At 46.9% G+C, this 15,373-nt stretch overlaps 1 protein-coding gene across 1 annotated transcript; it reads left to right on the top strand.

Annotated features, from left to right (window-relative positions):
* Positions 1–7,842: 7,842 nt before the first annotated feature.
* On the top strand, positions 7,843–8,217 carry LOC308263970 (ragulator complex protein LAMTOR3-like; the record flags this gene model as incomplete). Its single annotated transcript, XM_080697136.1, has 1 exon — positions 7,843–8,217. The coding sequence occupies one exon, from the start codon at positions 7,843–7,845 to the stop codon at positions 8,215–8,217; it is 375 nt and encodes a 124-aa protein (XP_080553262.1).
* Between the last annotated feature and the right edge of the window lie 7,156 nt (positions 8,218–15,373).

The following is a 15,373-nucleotide window of genomic DNA, read 5'->3' as shown; positions in this document are numbered from 1 at the left end:
CATCCTACCTCTGAGCTACACCTCCAGCTCTATTTTTTTATTCTTTATTTTGAAACAGGGCCTTAGTGGGTTGCAAAGGGCCCCAGTACCCTAAAAAAGTAAAAAATAAAAAAATTAAAAAAATAAAAAGAGCTCACGAATATTCTATAGGATGCGGGCCTGAAACTCATGACATTGGGAACAGAGACTGAGGGAATGGAGGAGTCGGGGGCAGGGTGAGGAGGAGGCACGAAGTGCGCATGCGCAAGCACTGGGCCCAAGATGCGGGGCAGAGGGAATCCCCAAAGCGAGAGTAGCCCTGGTGGCTCACCTCCGAGTTCCAGGAGACAACCTTGACTCCAGAAAATAAACTCTCTTTTCTGATCACCTTAGCTAATACATTTCTTTAACTGCAACAGAGAGAGATCTTATATTTATACACCCTGGCAGCATCCCCCGTTCCGTGGGAACCCAAGCTCAACTCTCCCTGCGTCTCCTCTTCCTCTTCTTACCCAGCTCCACCCCTACACGCGCCAGATCCCAGGGGTGAATCAGATTAGCCAAAAAATGCTTTTTTTTTTTTTTCTTTTGGTGGTACTGGGGTTCCTGGAAGTCCTTCTACCTCCGGGCTACACTCCCAGACCTATTTTGACATTTTTTATTTGGAAACAGCGTCTCCTAAGCCAGTGCAGGCGGCTGGCTTCAAACCTGCGCCATCCTCCTGTCTCTGCCTCCCAAGTGCGGGGATTACAAGCGTGCACCACCACGCCCGGCCAAAAAATGCTTTAAGAAATAGGTCAACCATCGTTAAAAACTAATTTTAAAAATATACCCAAACAGGGTATATTTTATAAAACGGAACACAGATGAGTGTTTCTCCTTTGCTTGCATCGACTCAGCTCTGCGTCTCACATAGGTCAGATTCATCACAGCCACGTGAAACTGAGAAAGGTACTACTTGGTGGCCCCACCAGGTCATCTGCAATGCCTGCTTTTAATGGGATAAAAGTCACTATTTTTCAAACTAACCCGTGGTTATTTTAGGTCTTTATTTTTTTGTAGTTTTTTTTTCAATTTTTTTTTCTTTTTTAACCCAAGATCAAATTAAAAGCACTACTGTGAAATAAAAGGAAAACAAGGAAACTGGAAAACAGAAGAAATAACTAGTCCCCAAACTAAGGGTCTTCAGTCAGCCCCTTGCCAGTGTGTGCCTTGCACGTCATCTCTTTCTGACTTAGTCTTCCAACCTGTAAAACGGAAGATGATAATAGAAATAACAGCATCACCTATGGCCACTACTCACGTCACAAAGCTGTTGGGGAAATTCAATGAGCTAATACATAGTTAAGCTGGCCTTGCCACAGGTCCTTGGGACAGCAAAAAAGAACAGAAGCCTGTGAGGTGTCCATATGCTCAAGTAACAGCAGAGATCACCCAGTAAACCAGGATCCCATCGGGAGCTGGCTCCTGGGCCTCGTTCCTCTCTGGCGGGGTATGTCAAGGAGATCTGGCCCTTCCAAAGCCACAGAACTGTTCCCAGTGTGGCAATTCCAGGCAGAATGTCCCTTCAGGGGCAGCAGCAAGGACATTTCAGTGACGCTTCCTGGAGACGCCTTCTTACTCCTGCCTCACCTCCCTCCACCAGACTGATTATCACATTGGGTCAACTCTTCCTCTCAAATAATAAAATTAACAGTAAACTACAATTGCACAGAACTTTCCTCTGTGCCTTTTTGGGGCACAGTTTGAGACACTGGCCTTATATACATCACCTCACTGAAACCTCCCCAACGAAAAGTGTCAACTGGGTTATGACATGCAGATTTCCTAGGAAAAAAAGAAGTGAAACAGCCAGACCAGGCTCACTGAGCAGGTACCAGAGTCAAGCTAAGCTCTTCGCACGTACAATAGATCCTGTGTCCATCCCTCCACATGACCTGCTTTGTTCTAAGTTCATAATTATCCTTCTGGAGCAGGTGGGAGCCAGGCCCTGTGCGTCAGCTCCCCAGAGCCCAGCAGGAGAACTCACAGAGGCTTGTCTGATGAATGTGGCCTCATCTCCCTTCCCTCCCTGTGTCTCCCCCTAACCTCGGCCAACTTGCTCCACAATCACCCACCCCTCCCCCTGTGACGGGCTGAATGTCTGCGTCCATGTCAATTCCTACATCGAAACTATAGCCTCCAATACGACGGGTGGTACGGAGATGGGGCCTGTGGAAGCAATTAGGGTTAGATTGAGACATGAAGGTAGGTCCCCATGAAGGGATCAGTACTTGCTGGAGTCTGAGGAAGGGGGAGATAATCAGTCTCCGTCTTTCCTCTTCTCGCCTCTCTCCTTCCCTCCTTTTCTCTCCAGGAACATGTACTGAAGAAAAACCAGGTGAGCAGACACCAAAAGATGAAGACGACTGTCTATGACCAGCTACAGAACCCTGAGAGATAAATGTCTGTTGTCTTAGCCGCCCTGTCCAGGGTACATTGTTACAGATGCCTGAGACTAAGATGTTCACATTGGAGCCACCATCTCCTCTACTTTCTAAGCCTTCCTTCTGTTTGCCCCTGAAGCCCCTTTTCTTCATCCCCTCTGGTCACCCTGCCACCAATCATTTTTCCAGTTGCAAAGAAAAAAAAAAGGAAGACTCCTCTCAACATAAGGCCCGGTTCTCTTTTTATTTAATCTAAACCCATCACAGTCTCGCTTTAGTTTCAGGCCTGGGCAGAAGTTAAGGAACTAGGCGCCCCAAGTTCTAGAACACATTCAGCCTGTCACATGGTTACCTACCTTCAGAGTCTAATCGAATCAATTCTCTTCTGCCCAAGAGGCAGAGCTTTGTTTCAAGTCCCATTTGAGCAAAGCATTTTCATCTTTAAATTTTTTTTTTCAGTATAGGAATTGAACCCAGGAGCGCGCTGCAACTTGGCTACATCCCCAGTCCCTTTTTAAATTGTATGTTGAGACAGCATCTCACTGAGTTGACTAGGCTGGCCTTCGCCTTGAATTCCTCCTGCCGTAGCTTCCTGAGTAGCTGGGATTACAGGCATGTACACCACATCCTGCTCCATATCATAATTATGGAACCCAAGGGCATTCTATCTCTGAGCTATACCCCCAGCCCTATGTTTTATTCTTTATTTTGAAACAGTTTCACTGAGTTGCAAAGGGCCTCACTAAGTAGTTGAAGCTGTCCTAGCCTCCCAAATACTGGAAATACAAGTGTGCACCATCACACTCGGCTCCAGTTCATAATTTTTAAGGACACAACATGGGCTTTTCTTAGAGTAAACACTGTGTAAGCCATTTCAGTTAGGCACAAGATATAAAAGCAAAAACTTCTCTATACAATGACAAAAAAAAAAAAAAAAGAGCCTGGCTGGCTACCATGGTATATGCCTGTAAATCCAGCTACTCAAGAGGCAGAGGCAGGAGGATTGCAAATTTGAAGTCAGCCTGACAATATAGTGACACTCTGTGTCAAAGTAAAAAGTAAAAAGGCTCAGTGGACATGACCGAGGTTCAATCCCCAGGGCTGTATGAAAAGGGGAAAAAAAAAAAAAAAAAAAAAACAGGTTCAGAGTGGTGCCTTCGATTTTCTTTTTCTTCTTTTTCTTTTCTTTTTCTTTTTTTCTTTATTTGCAGTACTGGGGACTGAACTCAGGGGCACTCTATCTCTGACGTACACCCCTAGACCTATTTCTTTGAAACAGGGTCTCACTAAGTTGCTGAGGCTAGCCACGAACCTGCAATCCTCTTGTCTCAGCCTCCCAAATACTGGGATTACAAGCATGAGCCACTATGCCCAGCGCAAAACACCTCTATACTTTTGAAAGAATAGAAAACTATACTATACCCATTGTATAGTATCTTACATGAATATCACATTCATCCATCCTATAGTTACATCTTTTGGTTAATGTACTAAGCTAATTAAACTAATAAATAGTAAATAAGAATCAATCTCTTTTTGTGTGAGGGGGATTTTTGTTTGGTTTTTGTGTCTTTACTTATAACGATATATACCCATGATTTGGTGGCTCAACAGAAAAACACACCTCAAATAGAAAAACTATGTGTGTCTCATATGTGTCTTTCCTGTTACTTAGCATCCAGTGGGCAGATAAGACTATTATGAGACCCAGTAACTAAGTAAAAGAATATAAAAAAGTGAAACAGTGGAAGAAAACCAATACTTCGAGGTATCATTGTTAAATTAAATATTAGACTCTTTAAGCAATCTAATAAGTTTTCTTCAAAAGGGCTGTAATGTTGTTCTGCTGCTGAAACTGTTGGGAATTTCCCGCTCCAAGGTCAAGGGACAAACTAGGTTAAGACTGTCAGATTATGTATGGGCTTAAATCCTTCAGACAGCTCCTTCTAAACTAGCGATGTTGTTGGAGTTCAAGACCTTAGGACATGTGCATTGCCGGTTTTGTATAAAGCCAAAGGATAACTTCTAAACCTAGTCATTTGAATGAAGATTTTAAATACTGCTTTCCCTTCGAAAGTATGAGGAAGCTTTCCTATAAAACCTAGAGGGAGTAAAATAGAAGGACATATGGAAAGAGATTAAGGGATTAACTAATTGCATGGTGTGCTTTACACTAAGACACAGGAAGCCTTCCAACCTTTCTGAGGAAGCCACTGTGAGTTTATATTAAACAGCTAATTTCTATGTTTTGTATATGTTTTTTAAAAATAACCAAAGACTCCAGGCGTGATGGCGCACACTGGAATTCCCCGCGCTTGGGAGGCTGAGACAGGAGGATCGCGCAGGTTCGAAGCCAGCCTTGCTGGCTTAAGAGACCCTGTTTCCAAATTAAAATATAAAATAGGTCTGGGAGTGTAGCCTGGCAAAAGCCCCTGGGTTCCACCCCCAGCACTACCAAAAAAAAAATAAAATAAAATAAAATAACCAAAGACTAGACACAGTAGTTGTTCCATTTATTCAACAACACTAATGTCAAGTCTACAAATTAGGAGATGTCTATTCAGAATAAATTTGGAGTCATTATTAATAAATTAAGAGGTGTCTATTCAGAACAATGAATTTGGAGTCAACATTAATACACTCAGCTTATTTTCTACTTTTATATTTCCAAATTTAGCCCTTTAAGCAGTGACGTAAATAATAGACAATATTAGTGTATGATATTCTTCAGTGACCATAAGGTCTCAGACTGACTAATTTCTTTGGATTGAAATTTGGGCTAATTAAAAAAAAATGAACAACTGTACTTCAAACTGCTTTAAGTACATATAAAAAAATCAATGTAAAAGTTCAATACAAGTATATTTTGGTGAAACTCTATAAATGTTCCATATTATAAGCAAGCGATGAGGCTTACTAAATACAATTTCTCCCCCACACCCCATACACACATAAACAAATAGCAGCTGATAAGCCGACAACAATAATAAAGATTACTGTGAACTTTATAATCAATGATGGTATTCAAATGTACAAGCTTAGGCTAGATCTAACATTAGGCCAATTAAAAATGTAAGCTGCCAAACCCTAACGGATACTTCCCACGGGCCATTTTCCCTTTGAAGTCCCAATCCTGCAACTGCACACCCCAGGAGACTTCTGAGTTCAGCTGAGCAGGATGAAGAACAGTATGCAGGCCAAAGCGGTGGGCAGCGTCTTGTATGGAGAGCAGGGCTCTGAGCCTGCCCTAAGGTCTCAGAAAGCGTCCATCCCTCTTATCCGCATGCCCAAACTCTTAGAACTGGAGAAAAGAGTCAATCAAATAAACGGGTGCGGACAGGCCTGCCCTTGCCCTAGGCAAAGTCAAAATTGCATTTCCGGGTAGACGAAGGAAGTAAAATTTGTAAGCGCTCACAGAGCCAACAATCACCAGGTACATATTAACTGAGTCCATAACGGAGACCTGGCATTTTCACCCTAATTTGCACCTTTGGGGTGTGCTTTAGAATAATCCATTGCTCTAAGCAAAGCAAAACCGAGTGAGAAAAGAACAGGTGAGGAATTAGAAAACCAACACAGCAGCATGGTTAGACTTCATTTCCCATAATCGCATCGCTGCCAACCTAATTAACCTGGTATAACTCTTCTTAAATTCTGAGTGTTTTAAATTTTTGCTCCTGTGCTAATCAATCATTTTGAGCCTCATACTTTAAAACACTGATTATCTTTTCAGTGCGTCACGTTGCCATTCTTAAACCCAGCAGTGGTGTGGTGTGTGCAGAGACCAGCCTCGCCTCTCCTGGAACTGGAGAAAATAGTCACTCAAATATAAACAGGGCACTTACCTTCAGGGAAGTCAAAGGGCTGTACCATGTAGAGGAACAGGTGCACCATCTTGAAGAGGATGCCAATGGGCCCGGCTTTGTAGGAGTCTGGAGTCTCATATTTTGCTGTCGGCAAGTTAAAGTTCGAAGTCTCGAGAGCGCCTGTGGAGGGAGGCGGCCCTTCTGAGATGGTACTCCCGCACAGCCCGAGCAGAAGCAGGAAGCCAAGGATGAGGGCCATAGCTCGCAAGGCCCCTCAAGCATGAGGTAGCTTCTGGAAGCCTTGGGGGAGACAGGCCTGTGTAGAAGAGGCCTAGAGGGCCCTGGACCCCCAGTCTTCTGCTTCCTGGCAGGGCTGGCTCGTGGCGAGGGGCACAGAGGATCGTTCTCCAAAGGGATCATTCATTCAAGGCACCATTGCTGGTAGGAAGAGAAAGAGGAACAGTCACTAATACAAGCCACCTGGCTGCACCAGGCACTGCCCCGGAGAACAGACTGTAAAGCTTTAGAGCAAGCCTTTCAGCTTAATCCCAGTGGCTGGAAACCAAATACACAGGCTGCCCCAGGCCTGCACGGGAGGGGCTGACATGAATCCATGACTCAGACTCTGGAAAGGTCCTTCCTGAGGCATTGGGCATACAGAATTTAGAAATACTTTCCAGGCTCAAGAAACACCAGGCAGGGTACTGAGGGTCACGTGCACTTGGAAACCAACATTTATTGAGTAGTTACTATATACCAGACACTGTTTTACAGGATTTTAAGGTATTATCCCACTTCACAGATGAGGACTTTGTGTGTGTGTGTGTGTGTGTGTGTGTGTGTGTGCAGGTCTGGAGATGGAACCCAGGGACATTCGACCTCCAAGCTACACCTCCTGCCCTATTTTATTTTTTATTTTTTATTTTGAAACAGGGTCTCACTGAGTTGCAGAGGACCTCACTAAGTAGCTGAGGCTGTCTGCGAACCGTGATCCTCTAGTCTCAGCCTCCCGAATGCTGGGATTATAAGCATGCGTCACCACGCCTGGCTCACAGATGAGGATTTTGATCACTTGGCCAAGGTCATAGGTAAGTACCTGCTGAAAAAAATACAGAAACCAAAATAAGCCTGAGGGAGACAGGCCTGTGCAGAAGAGGCCTAGAGGGCCCTGGACCCCCAGGGCCCTCTTCAGGTTTTCCTATATCAGTTCCCAGGGCCAAGTTGATCAGTACAGAACCTAGAATTAGGATCAGGCATGCTCACACGCGCTTCCTCTCCTCTCCTCTCCTCTCCTCTCCTCTCCTCTCCTCTCCTCTCCTCTCCTCTCCTCTTCTCTTCTCTCTCTCTCTCCTCTGTGTTCTGGAATGTACTGCTATCATTTTATATGCTAGATATATCACGCAAATACTAACTTTCAAGATAAGTATAGGGTGCCCTTAAAATACATGAAAGGGGCCCGATCAAGAACATGACACATGAGGTGTAGCAAGTGCTTCCTGGAGCACAAGCCAGGCCACGAATCATGTGACCGCTGCTAGCAGAGGAACCTGTCACTGAAGTGCAGTGGAGCTAAAAGGGCAGCCCAGAAACCCAGGCGTGGAGATTGATCCTGCGGGAGAAAGGTGTTCATCATGGCGGAGGACCTAAAGCGATTCCAGTGTAAGAACTTACCAGGTGTTGAAGGGCCCCATGCTATTGTTGTGTCAGATAGAGGTGGAGTACCTGTTATTAAAGTGGCCAATGATAATGCTCCAGAGCATGCTTTGAGACCTGGCTTCTTGTCTACTTTTGCCCTTGCAAAAGACCAAGGGAGCAAACTTGGACTTTCAAAACACAAAAGCATCATCTGTTACTATAACACCTACCAGGTGGTTCAGTCCAATGGTTTACCTTTGGTGTTGAGTTTTATAACTAGCAAAAGTGCTAATGCTGGACTAATTGTCAACCTAGAAAAGAAACTTGCTCCATTATTCGAAGAATTGATAAAAGTCGTGGAAGTTTCTTAATCTGACAGCGGCTTCACTGTGTACCTTGTCTTCATTATGACAACACATTATCAACCCAGCGATCTTTAGACCACAATAATACTTTCATCCGTGTACTCAAGAAAGGGCCACTTTTTCACCTTATCCTAAAAAGAGTGTCTATAATTTACAGATATTGGTTGTTATATTTACTTATATAAGGCCTTTTATTTAATTTGGTGAGATCTTGCAATATCACAGAAATGGTTCAGTCTGTCACAGCGCCCATGGAGTTATTCCCAGTCACCAGACATGAATGAGACTCTATTCAGTGGATCAGAATCAAAATGGTACATTGACCCACTTGCACCATTAAGTATTCCGTATTGTACAGTAGTCCTAGGCCTGCAAGAATGCAGCAGACCCTTTTTTATTATGAATAATAATGACATATATTTCTTTAGATTATGTTTTATTTCTTTGCATCAAGTGTGAGGAAGAAAAATGGCTTAGTAAAAGTAATAAAATCAGTATAATCACTAACTTTCCATTGGGTATATTATTTTGCAGTGTAGATGAATATTACTAATTGATTCTTCTCAGAGGGTGCTGATCTTTATTGAAAAGAAAAATTTATAGCTTATGTTTTTCATTTCTACTCTGCTTTCTATAACCAATCAGTATTTTAATGTTTGTGTCTTCTTTATAAAATTTAAATGTGATTTGTTATTGAATTTTGTTTCCAGTACCAGTATGTATATAAACATAGTATAGCCATTTTTCATACATGAGTATAAATAAAATAGTATTTTTAAAAATAAAAAAAGAACATGACACATTTTATAAGAGGCCAGAGGACCTGCTACCTAGATTCCAAGCCAAAGACAGCTCCAGACAAGAGATAGATTTAATGGGCTATTTGAATGAAGATGTTAATGCATATCTAATCTCCTTAGATATTGCCTCCTCTTCTAAATCCTGCCCTACTTCAACTACTTCTGCACAGAGCTGTCAGCAAAATATCATAAAGTCTCCCCCTTAGCAAAGCATGAACCACTCCTGTCCCCAAGTGACTCCTGGGACCAAGTGCATTCACCCACGTCTGGGTTTCAGCCTTTGGTGTCACCCACAATGTGCACCACAACCCCGGAGACAGCTCCCAGAGCCTTCTTTGAACATCACACACCCCATTCACATCATGGCTCGGTTTTTGCTAAAGAACAGTCAGGAAGGTAAGCCTGGATTTCCATCGCTGAAAGGATTGAAGATGCAGTGGCTGAGAAAGGTTCGCTTCCTAGTAATGCCACCAGCCACTGCCAGAGATAGAGGACCCACTGGGGAGAGCTATGAATTAAGCAGCTTCCAAACTCTCAGCGGATCCGCAAGAGAAGGGAAAACTGTCACTCCTCACTACTCCAAAGATGGAGGCCTCGATTCGCCTCGGCAGGCAGCTGGAGCTGCGTGTCCAGGTGACATTACATCCTGTGGCAAAGTGTGGGTCCCTCTTCAACTTTACAGTGAATTATATGAAAACTTAAAGACTCACAAAATCTGAAATACTGGACAACTGATGAAAGTCAAGTCAAAAGGGAGAACTTTTAAATGGCCATGCCAAAATAGAAAGTCTTTGCAAATGTACCTATTACTATTTCCCCACCACCACCTCCTGGCCACCACTGGGTCCCAAGAGCTACTGAGAGCAGGTCCTGTAGCTGCCAGTTCAAAATCCAGGAAAGCTCCCAGGACCAACATCTGTATCCGCATACGATGAGGTCTTTGTTTAAAATGCACATGAGCAGACCTGATTTCTGGGGGAAGGACCATTGACCTGGATTTTTAATAAACTCCCCTTGTGATGGATGGATTCTTAAGATGACTAAAGTTTGAGAATGGCCATACTATTGATGAAATACTCTCCCAGCCAATTCCTGTCACTTTCCCAAGACACGCCAGGCTTCTCAGACACAACTGTAGGACAAAGATGTTAGGTAAATACTTTCTTGAATATATTTCTCAGGTTGCTTTTGAACCTATCTCTGGGTAGGTAGATGGGTCCCATCCTACCTACAGGATTGCTTGCAGCTGTTTACACCAAGCAAGGTGGCAAAGGGCGGTTCACTGCAATCACCCACAGCAGAACAACTGGTCTACCATCTGGAGGAGACGCCATTTGCTCAGATCCTCAACTGTGCAAGCTCTGGAAATTTCTCCCACAGGGCTATCCCTTTAAACAGGTCAGAATCAAAGGGTCCTCTCACCCTCTTCCTGGTTTATGGGGTACAGATTCCTGGTTTCCACTCCAAACACACTCCATTCATATGGGCACAAGGGACCCAAGAATGTCAATTTTAAACAATAACCTCACATGATTCTGAGTCTGGAGTCCAGAGAACTAACTGCATTTCAGCAAACAGTAACTTAGAGGTAAGCAGGGTGACCAGCCAACTTCATTTTCTTTAATTCTTTTGATAATGGATAGTTCTACTTAACATCTGGGGTGCTTTGGGAAGAGGAATGGGGAGCTACCTAACTTCTGAGCCCACCGTTGTGAGTCCTGTGGGAGGCAGCCCTGCCTCTCATTGTGAGGTTCGCTGAGGTACTCCAATGGGTCCTGGGGGATGAGCTAAGCTTGACCAATCAGGTGCTTCCCTTTGGGCAGGGAACATACACCAGAGCTGAGTACTTTCTAATTCATCCTGGCAATGACACAGCAGCGATGCCAGAAGCCACATCTGTTGTCCCACCCTGGCAACCATAGTTACGGAATCAGCCAGGGGGTCTGGCACATGTCCTGATGTTCTGAGCCTTCCTGCCATTTCCCAGTACCCATCCTTCCAAGAACTCCCTCTTCCCCTAAAATTACCCAGAGTTAACGTGCATTTTTTATTTATTTTTATTGGTGCATTGTAGTCATATATCACATGCATTGTTTTTAACCAGGCACCTGACCCTTAACAAAACTCCGGAGGCAGCACTTGGCCCCCCCCATAAAGCCCATTTCCCTTATATTCTAAACAAAACCACCCACACAATACCTGGTTGAAAGTTTTGTTATTTTCAAGCTGTCCTTTGATGCCCTTGTTTACTTAACTGTCCTAGGACACAGAGAAAGGGTCCAGCAAGGAATTCATAAGGAAGTTCATAAAATAAAAAAGTCATGGGATGTGCAAGAAAAACCAGACTAAGCTGAAGGGCACCGCTAGATAAACAACAGCGGAGTAAGCCTCTGAGACGGGGCAGGGACTGCGGTCCCCTCATTAGCTCTGTGGCCATGACAGGTGCCTGCATTCTCGCCTATGGGGCTGGCGGCTTAGAGCTGACAGGTGAAGCACCTGGCCCACAGCTGGCCCAGGGCTGATGTCAGTGAAGGGCTAGGTCCCTCTGCCTTGGCGTCCAGACCCTAAGCTAAGCTCACCAAGACCGGGGGCTCGGCCTCACAGGGCAGGCAGCTGGGTGCACTGAAAGAATCCTCACACATGAGTGATCACAGAAAAATAAGTCACTTCACCCAAGTTGAATCATAAAAAGGTGCCGACTTTCAAGCACTGAAGAAAAATAAACATTTTAAAACTTCATATGGTTCCACCTAACTCATCGCCGCAGCTGTCAGAGTGCAGGGGGCCCCCAAAGCCCCACAATCCCACACTCGCCGACCTACACCCAGGTCAGCAGCCTCCCGCAGAAAGCCCTGCGCTAGAGAAAGGCCGGTCTCTACCTAGGGTTCCCCCGGGCAACCTGTAGCTGCAGGAGGCACCGGGTGCGGGCTCCCCCCACCCCGCTTCCCTCCAGCCAGCGGCCGCTGGGCCCTCCTGTGCCCCTTCCTCCCCCGCCAGAGCCTCTCCAGAGCTGCGGGACACAAAAGAAAGGGCGGCGAGGCGGGCGGGCGGGAAGAAGGAGCCTGGGGGAACCGCGGCGGCCTGGGGGAGGGGGTCTCCGGAGTTACTCCGCTGCCGGGGAGAGGACTGGGGGCGCTCTCGCCAGAGAGAAAGGGATCCGGGGCTGTGCACCCCAAGCCCGATCCACTCGCGGGGAAACTGATCCCAAGCCCCGATTCTCCTGCAACCGCAAAGCTCGTCTGCCCACGCTCCCCTTTGTTGTCCCGGTCTGCACGTGAAGGCACGGTGCTCTGGGATCACCCAGTTCCCCGTCCCGCGAAACCCCAGGGTCTCAGTGCTGTGCAACCAGAGGGGCGGCGTGGCGGGAGAGGGCTCACGGAGCCTGGGAGGGCGTGTGCTCTCACGCCGCGCGGGGAGTTCCCTTTTGCACCCTTAGGACCCTCTTCCTGCTGTGATCAATGCACAGCGCACTCTACTTGGAAACCCCGAAGAAGGTTGGCTTTTTCCATGCTCAGCCGAAGAGGCTCGGCGCCCCGTGTGTCCCGGGCCATTCCCAGCGGCCCACTTATTGCATAAAAGTCCCCTGGAGCCCCCTTCTAAGGCCACCCTCCGGGATCGCGAGCCGGTGGCCTCAGCCGAACCTGGCGAGCCACCGCCGCGGCTTCTCTGCAGAGGGTGGAACAGGAGAGGGAGCTGCGCCGCGCGGGCCACCGCGCAGCCGGAAAAGTTTGCGCGCCCTACCGGATTCTCCCAGAAGATCCCGGGATCGCCCGCTCCCCGCAGCCTCTCCAGTTCCCGGTTCACTATCCAGGCTCCCGCCACCTGCTGGGGGTCAGGGAGGGACGCCGAGGGAGCTCCTCCATCTCCTACCCTCCCTTCCTAGGGGTGCGCTCAGCTCCCCCCACCCCTGCCCTGTCCACACAGGCTCCCAGCCCCGGGGTGAGGGCGCAGCTACTCACCGTGCGCCCAGCGCCGCCCTCCGCACCTCGGCTGCAACCAGCTCCTCGCACTATCCCCCCCTTGCCCGACCAGGCTCATGAATTATTTAAAACCTGGCTTTGGAGACCACCAGACGGCTTCCCCAGGGCCCGCCCCGCAGCTCCTCCCGCGGGCCCGGGAGGGGCGCGGGCAGAGGCAGCTCTGGGAGCCGAGAGGAGCGCAGGGTGCCCGCGCGGACCTGCGGCTGCCTCCCTTGGGCCCCAGCCAGGATCTAAGGATGGAGCCACCCGAATGGGGATAATTCCTTAAACGTACCCAACCGTCGTGGGAGAACAGGGCGCGTGGCCAGGGACCCCGCTCAGCAAAGATCGCCCAGCCTGACTCTGGCCGCGCTCTGATTGGACAGTCCGAGCAGTCTGGCCACGAAGTCCTGAGGGTATCCACAGGGACTTGGCTGGCGTTTATTTCCTGCTGCGAGAACCTGCTCAGATATCCTGCATACCCTTCTCCTAGCCGGAGCGCCTTTAGCCCCGGGAGAGCCCTCCATTTGGAAGGGTGGACACCCTGAAAACTTTTCTCTCAGAAGCCTCCCCTGACTCCTTCCGACCTCTTTAGATCTGTTGCAGGCTTCCAATGCACTTAAAAAATAATAATAACAAAACTAAACAAACACCAGATTACCAGGCTAGGACTGTAGCTCAGCTTTGGCTTAACATGAGCGAGGTCCCAGATTGATACCCTGCACACACTGGACCCCCCCCAACTATTTGGTTCCTTATCATGTGTCAGTCGCAGTGCTTAGTTACTGAAAAGCAAGACTCAGTGCTTGCTCCCATCCACATACAGAGGCATCCACTCTAGGTGCTTGGCATTCCCAGATTCTGCATCTGCCATAGGCTAATGGGGGAAACTTCTGCCAGAAGTAACCACCTTTCTTCTGACTGCCCTCATCAATCTGCCCGTATTCTTACGCACCGTTTCCTAACTGGACCTTGGAACACAGTGGTCCTCTTTATCCATTCACTTAACGGGAATTCAACCAAGGGCAAAGGAAAATACATATTTTAAAAAATCAAATTTTATCTGTACTGAACAAGTACAGACTTTTTCTTGTCGTTAATCCCTAAACTGTACAGTGTAGAAGCTTATTTACATAGCATTTGCATCGCATTAGGTATTATAAGTAATCTCGAGATGATTTAAAATACAAGAGAGGGTGTGCATGGATTATTTGTGAATGTTATGCCATTTCCTATAAGAAACTTGGGCATCTGCAGATTTGGGTGTCCTCTGTGGTCCTGGAACCAGTCCCCACAACTCTCTCCTCCCTCCAGAAACCAAGGTATGACTGTATTCTCTGGTAGGAAAAATACTTAGGGAAGAAAAGCACCCGCAGGCCAGTTTCAAGCACCCAGCAGGTGTTTAATTATTGTTTTGATGTGGGTGGTTGGATGGATGTACAGACCGGCAAACAAATGACAGGTGGGAATGCTAACTCTAAATCAGTAGCTGTGTGTGTGTGTGTGTGTGTGTGTGTGTGTGTGTGTGTGTGTGTGTGAAAGAGAGAGAGAGAGAGAGAGAGAGAGAGAGAGAGAGAGAGTGTGTGTGTGTGTGTGTGTGTGTGTGTGTGTGTGTCTGGGGATGGAAGCCAGGGGCATTTGACCTCCAAGTTACACCCCCTGCCCTATTTTTTATTCTTTATTTTGAGACAGGGTCTCACTAAGTAACAGAGGGCCTCACCAAGTAGTTGAGGCTGTCCATGAACTGCAATCCTCCAGTCTCAGCCTCCTGAATGTGGGATTACAAGTGTGCACCACCACGCCCCGCTAAGTCAGTATCTTTTTTTTTTTTTTTTTTTTTTTTGGTGGTACTGGGGTTCCTGGAAGCCCTTCTACCTCCGGGCTACACTCCCAGACCTATTTTTACATTTTTATTTGGAAACAGGGTCTCCTAAGCCAGCGCGCGCGGCTGGCTTCGAACCTGCGCGATCCTCCTGTTTCTGCCTCCCAAGCGCGGGGATTACAAGCGTGCGCCACCACGCCCGGCAGTCAGTATCTTTTTTATTTACCTCAGAATCTAGCATCTAGCAATCTAGCATAAAACAGGTCCAGTGTGTGTGTGTCTGTGTGTGTGTGTGTGTGTTTTGTTTGTTTTTAAAGTTTAAATTGATCTTGGGGCCAGGTGTGGTGGCACACACTTGTAATCCCAATGCTTGGGAGGCTGAGACAGGAGGATCGCACAGGTTCGAAGCCACCCTCAGCTACTTAGTGAGGCTCTCAGCAACTTAGTGAGACCCTGTTTCCAAATAAAATATAAAATAGGTCTGAGAGTATAGCCCGGAGGTAGAAAAGCCCCTGGGTTCCACCCCCAGTACCACAAAACAACAACAACAAAAATGATCTTAAAATGTGCTTATTTCCAGG

The sequence above is a fragment of the Muscardinus avellanarius genome (genome assembly GCF_963383645.1).
Source record: "Muscardinus avellanarius genome assembly, chromosome: 6".
NCBI lineage: Eukaryota > Metazoa > Chordata > Mammalia > Rodentia > Gliridae > Muscardinus > Muscardinus avellanarius.
The sequence above is the reverse complement of the archived record's forward strand: the minus strand, read 5'-3'. Positions and strand labels throughout refer to the sequence as shown.